The following is a 6,474-nucleotide window of genomic DNA, read 5'->3' as shown; positions in this document are numbered from 1 at the left end:
TGAATTTTAGTTATTACTAGTACATTTATTAATAATAAATAAATTTTATTAAACATTATTAATTAATTATAATATAACTCCATTAAATACAATTATTATAGTTCAACTTAAACAAAAAATACTAAGTTTTTGTTAATAATTGTTAATTTAAATACTAGTTTTCATGCAGTACAAATTATGAATAAATTTTTTTGAAGGGTTTAAAAAAAATAAAAATGATTATTTGAATTAGTACAACAATACAATTCAATGATAAAACAAACCATACCGATACTATTATAAATATATTAAAAAAAACTAATCAAAAATTAAAACCCCAGTTAATGACCACCAGCGACCAGAACATCAAAGTTATGCTCATTGGATTTCCTCGAGACGTTACAGACAAAGCCGTGAACTCTCTTTTGGCGAAATACAATCCCGTTTCCATTGAGATTCCCCGATTTGACAAAGACACCCCATCGACGCATTATATAATTGAGACATCGAGTACGTCTGAAGCGAAAGCCATCATAGCCCAGAAGAACCGTCAAAAGATCAATAATGATAAATTGAAGATCGTATTTAAAAAAACAGATGAGAAGCAGTGCACTTTACTAGTCAAAGGACTCAGTTTAGACACCCCTGAAGACGCAGTGAAGGACTTTTTCAAGGATTTCACGTTTATGTCTTTTTACCGTGACGTGGAGAAGAAGGGGACTTTACAAGGGAACACCATTTACGTCACTGTGAAGAACTACGACAAGTACAAGACTTTAAAAGATGGGCTGAATAAATTCAAATTTGGAGCAACTGAACTTTCAATAGCTCCCGCTCTGGAGAGTAAAGAGACTGTCAAGGCTTGTATTACAGAGGAGAAGCATAAACGGACGCAGTGCAAGTTGTGTCAAGAGTATGGACATATAGCTCGCATCTGTCCGAAGAAAGAGGAGATCGACCGGGTAAAAGAAGAGAAAAAGAAAGCTGCATCGGAGCGAGTCAAGAAGATGAAATGTTTCATTTGTGGGGAGATCGGGCACAGCAACCATCGTTGTCCAAACAAAGACGGCAAGAAAAAAGAAGAAGAAGAACACGAAGAGGAAAAGAAGATGGAAAAATCAAATCAGATGAGTGAAAGTGACAAAGAAGATGAAAACAGTGAACCTCAAGTTAACAAAGACGCCAGTGTAGAAGATGACGTCTTTAAAGATATAGAAGATAATAATGAAGAGAGCAATGACGAAGATAATGAGTCGGAGAGTATACAGAAAGAAGAAGAAGAAAAAGAAGAAGAACAACAGAACGATGAAGAACATGAGGAAAATGAGGAAAATGAGGAAAATGAGGAAAATGAGGAAAATGAGGAGGAAGAGATGAAGAGTAATGAAGATAATAAGAGTCAGAGTATGGAAGAGGAACATCAAGACGAGACAAAAGAAAAGCATCAGAAGCCAAACCCAAAAAGAGGCAGAAGATCAAAATTGGAAGAAATGAGAATTCAAGCAGCTAAGAAAAGTAAAAAATTGGCAAAAAAAAGAAAATATTGATTTGATTTGAATTTTGTTTTAGTTAATTATATTATTTGGAAAATTATGCTGATGAATTGTAAAATTTATTAAAATTTATTAAAATTTATTAAAAATTGGTAAAAATTAGTAAAAATTAGTATGTTTTGGTATTTTTGAAAAATAATTAATTTTATTAAAATTAAATTATATATAAATTAATTTAACTTATAATATTATTAATAGGTTATTTAATTATAAAACAATTTAATTTTTTATATTATTAAATATAGTTTTATCAAATTAAATAAAAATCATTTTTTGAAAAGCACAAACTATAATTTGATTTAATTTAATAATAGTTAATTAATTTTTAAAACTACTAAAATAATTATAATAATTAATATAAAAATAATATAATAAATAATATAATAATAGTTTTTAAAATTAAAAATAAATTAAATTTATAATTATTAATAATAGTTAAATTAATTATAATTATTATAAAAATTATTTAATTTAAAAGAGTAATTAAATTAATTAAAATAAATTAAAATAAAAAATAGTTAAATTAATTATAAATTAATTAGAAATCCATTTTTCGAATTTTTTCTTTGATTTTCTCTTGATCGTCATAATCGGTTTTGTACTTTCTGAACATTTTTTTTCGCCCATTTTCTCTTTTTTCGGCGGATTGTTTTTCGATTTGTTTTCTGAGTTTTTCTTCCTTTTCTTTTTCTTTTTCTTTTTTTGTTTCTTCTTCTTTTTTCTTTGTGATTTTCTCCATTATTTTCGTTGGACACATTTTGTTGGTGTGTCCCTCCTTTTGGCATATAAAACATTTATTTGTGTTATTTTTTGTTTTAATTTCGCGTGGGGAAATTTGGACGATTTTTGCGGTTTCACCAAACTGGGATTCCGTTGCGTTTTTGATGAAATCAGTTGCATTGTCTTTGTTTTTAAAAATGAGAGTGAATTTATTTTCTTTTAAATCGCCATCCTTATGTGTTTCCATTTTGATGTCATCGGGGTTGTACGGCTTACATAAGGCTCGAATTGTTTGTTCGTCACTCATTGCAATGCCCTGGTAATTCAGTTTTGCGACATTGTAATGAGTGTGGGTTTCGCCTTTGGATACTTGAAGTCGTTTCTTATAAATTGTCGTGTTGTCTGTTTTTTGCACAAAGACGTCTCGAGACGTTGCTGTTTTAAAAATAATTTGGCAGGAGACAAGACCTGTTTTGATATTGTATCGAGGGTCTAAAATAATATCTGGGTGATATTCAGAAAGAAGATCACTCAATTCTCTGTGAGTAATTGAAGGGTTTACGTTAAAAACAGCGACTACTACATCGTCTTTTTGTGTTTGATATGGTTTACCCGACATTGTCTATTTTTAATTTTGAAAAAAGGGTTTAATTATATTGAAATAAAATTATTATTATAAGTAGTTATTAAAGTTGTATAAATATCAATTATGTTATAAATTTATCTGGCACAGTTTGAATACTTTTTGTTATGTTCATTAAATTTGTAAATAAAAATAAAACAACAATTAAAACAGCAAAGTAAGTCATTGGTAATTATCAAGAATCAATTTATGTTATCAATTACTGATGTGCTTTTAATTTAAGTCGTTTTATACATACAGATGTGGAACTAAAGTTTCGAAGAGTACCAAGGTTTCGACTTACCATTTAAATACTATTTGAATAGTAATGAACAAGTTTCCTAATTTATTTTTAAAACATGGTTCAAATATAACTTTTAATATTGAATTATTACAATGGTAAAGAAATTACTACTTATTAGTCGAAACCATGGTCCTGGTCGAAACCTTAGTACCACATCTATAATATTAAAATAATATGAATAATTATATTTATGAAAACAATAATAATTATTATAGTATAAATAACAATACATTTTCTTCATTTTATTCCTAAAAGAAACTATTAGAAACTATACAAACTAGATATCTAAATATATATGAACAACTTTTACAACCGGCTTGTTTTGGATTTCAAAAAAATACGTCAAACCCCACTTGATGGAATCGACGCTTGTCCTGACGAAGATGACATTAAAAAATGGGTTTGTGTAATCTTTGGACCAGAAGACACGATTTGGGAAAATGGGATCTTCCAATTACGAATGGAATTTACAGAGGAATACCCAGTCAAACCACCAAAAATTGTTTTTGTGAGTCCGATGTTCCACCCGAATATATACACCAATGGAAGTATTTGCTTGGATGTCTTGAAGTCGAATTGGTCTGCTGTTTTTGACGTGTCCTTCATTCTTCTAGCGATACAAACACTTCTCAATCAACCAAACCCCGACTCCCCGGCGAATACAGAAGCGGCAGAATTATACAAAAACAACAGAAGTGAATACGAGAGAAGAGTTAAGGAAGTCGTACAAATGTCAATTAAAGCGATTGACGAGTGAATTGAATTGAATTGTTGTTTTAATCGAAAAGCATGTTATATATATTGTTGTTAATTATTGTTATTGATTTGTCATCATATAAACGATTTTTGAATATTTAACAATGTTGCTAAATTTGATTTTTTATAAATTGTTTGTGACAGATTTGTTAAGAAAAAACAACTAAAAGGAAAGAATACCCTTCTTAGAAATTTCAGTCAAAAGTGTCTATTTGTCGCAATTATAATTGTCAAACTTGCTTAATTGTCGTAAAAATGCCAATCATTTGGTGTACGACAATTAAATTTTTTGTTCTTGTATCTGTAACTTTTGTTGAATTAAAAACTAAATTATAACAAAAATAAATTCAATATTAAAAAGATTTTTCTACAAAAATCACTCATTTACGACAAATAGATACGTTTTTCTACTAGATTCATGACAAATAGACGCCTTTGACTGTATAAAGATAAGAATACCCGTCTTAGAAATTAATCGTTTTATTTATTTTAACCTTAGTAATAAAAAACTTGTATATTAAGAACTATATAACTTAATTTTGTATTTAAATTATAATTATAATAAATAGTGTTTTTGTAGTTGGTCCTAATGGGAGTGGATAGTGAATTATCGGGTTGAAACAGCGTTTCAAGGTTAATATTTACATGTAAACTGTTTTTCGAAAGTCGGTAGTGAGATGTCCCGATTTTTTGCATTTATTTTATTTATTATTTTTGGGAATCGTTTTTTGTAATAAATATTGATTATTTTTTCCAAGTAAAAAAGAGAAAAACAGTCTTCAAAAAATACTTTTATACTTGAAGAATTTATAAGCATTAAAAAAAACCATATAAAAATTGAAGTAACGGGATTTTTGTTTCAGAAATACACGTGATTTATCCCAAAAGTGCATTTTAGTACAAAAGCAAATAAACTTAATGTCAATCTTTTTCATTATCAAACATTATTAATAATTAATGAAATATTCACAAAACAAAAGCTAAGTTCAAAAATTAGTATGCTTAATAGTGTTGTCACTATAACAATAAAAATATCAAAATGATTTGATAACTTATCTTTGTTGGGTTTTATAAAGTAGACATTATCTTTGAGCATTTCAATGAGAACATCATTTTTAAAATATCCAATAACAAAACAATATTGTTATTTTGCATTATCGTCTTTTCTTGTGTTGTTCTTTGACAATTTTGACTTGTGTCTGTCAAAATTATCAAACATTTGCTGTAATTATTTTGGTGTTTTTGGAACTCTTTATTTCATTATTTTTTTATTCAGAGAAGAAAACCACAATTTGTTTTTAATTGAAAATGAAAAATTAACGAGAGTAATATTCATTTAAAACTCGACACAAACAACAACATCCAAATTCACTTAAACGTTCATTGTTGTGCTTTTAGGCCAACAATGCTGTGTATATGTTGTGAAGTATTGAGTTATGGTCAAATCAAATAACGGGATCGAATTTTTTGGAAAAAGATGGCTAATATTCCGATATTTTCCCGAATTTGTACGAAAATAATTGAACTGTATTGGTATTTTTTTCAAAATAAAGTCTGTACTTTCGATTTTTTGTTTTTTGTTTTTTTAGGAAAAAACGAAAATAAAAAACAGGACTTTAGGAAGTTCTAAAAATATGACAGTACCGACTTTTTAAAAACAGTTTATATATCAAAAAACGAGAACATTATATTGCATGTGTTTATTTATGATATTCCGATATTTTTTATGATTTAATTAAAAATTATAGCATTACTACATTTTAAATAAATATTTTTATAATATTTTGCAAACAGTATATTTACTAATGACATTTATGATTAATATTCATTCTGTTATTATTATTAAATAATCAATGATAAGCTTCTTGATTATATAATAAAAATGTGTATTTAATGATATAAAACATTAAATAAATAACACAAATTAACAACAAGACAATAAAAATATTTTATCTTTGTATTGTTATATGTTTTTCTAGAACTTGGTTAAAACAATGGACAATCTAAAAATAGCAAATAAGTGGTCATTTGTTAATATTTTCAAATATATTGTTATTAATAAAATAATTAAATACATTTATTAATATTAATAGAACCAATTTATAATAAAAAGCTATTATTTTATAATTTTTTAATAATAGAAACGAATTACAAACCACCATAAATTGATTGAAAAAAATGAATGTGTAATTCAATTGGAAAACACCCGATCTTTTGGCATAAAAATATTTAAAAATAATTATATTATAAATAGAATTTTTGAGGTTGGTTTAACACACTTTGTTTTATCCAGATTGTCGATTGAATAATATCAGAAGTATTGATCATGAAACAATAAATTATAACACTTCTCCACACTTTGATAAAAAATCCATGAAATGTATTTGTATAATAACTACATGCTTCTCCAAAATATTTTTTATTAATACCACACATTTTAGTAGTTAAAAAAATACAATCAAAATATTAAAACATAAATGACACAAAAAGGTGCTGAAGCAATAAAAATTGAGAACGAGACTGTTTCCAAAGTAATGAAT

The 6,474-nt window shown here is 26.9% G+C and overlaps 3 protein-coding genes across 3 annotated transcripts; 2 read left to right on the top strand and 1 right to left on the bottom strand.

Moving 5' to 3' along the window:
* Positions 1-323: 323 nt before the first annotated feature.
* EIN_165650 (nucleosome-binding protein, putative) lies at positions 324-1,526 on the top strand (the record flags this gene model as incomplete). The annotated part of the gene is made up of 1 exon (XM_004259323.1): positions 324-1,526. One exon carries the CDS (start codon positions 324-326, stop codon positions 1,524-1,526), a length of 1,203 nt encoding a protein of 400 aa, XP_004259371.1.
* A 544-nt stretch (positions 1,527-2,070) lies between these two features.
* EIN_165640 (hypothetical protein) lies at positions 2,071-2,871 on the bottom strand (the record flags this gene model as incomplete). Its single annotated transcript, XM_004259322.1, has 1 exon — positions 2,071-2,871. The coding sequence occupies one exon, from the start codon at positions 2,869-2,871 to the stop codon at positions 2,071-2,073; it is 801 nt and encodes a 266-aa protein (XP_004259370.1).
* Positions 2,872-3,473: 602 nt separating this feature from the next.
* EIN_165630 (ubiquitin-conjugating enzyme E2, putative) lies at positions 3,474-3,935 on the top strand (the record flags this gene model as incomplete). Its single annotated transcript, XM_004259321.1, has 1 exon — positions 3,474-3,935. The coding sequence occupies one exon, from the start codon at positions 3,474-3,476 to the stop codon at positions 3,933-3,935; it is 462 nt and encodes a 153-aa protein (XP_004259369.1).
* Between the last annotated feature and the right edge of the window lie 2,539 nt (positions 3,936-6,474).

Source organism: Entamoeba invadens, assembly GCF_000330505.1.
Source record: "Entamoeba invadens IP1 unplaced genomic scaffold scaff_1105074726029, whole genome shotgun sequence".
Classification (NCBI taxonomy): domain Eukaryota; phylum Evosea; order Mastigamoebida; family Endamoebidae; genus Entamoeba; species Entamoeba invadens.
Note: the sequence above shows the minus strand (reverse complement) of the source record. Positions and strands in the feature narration are given on the sequence as shown.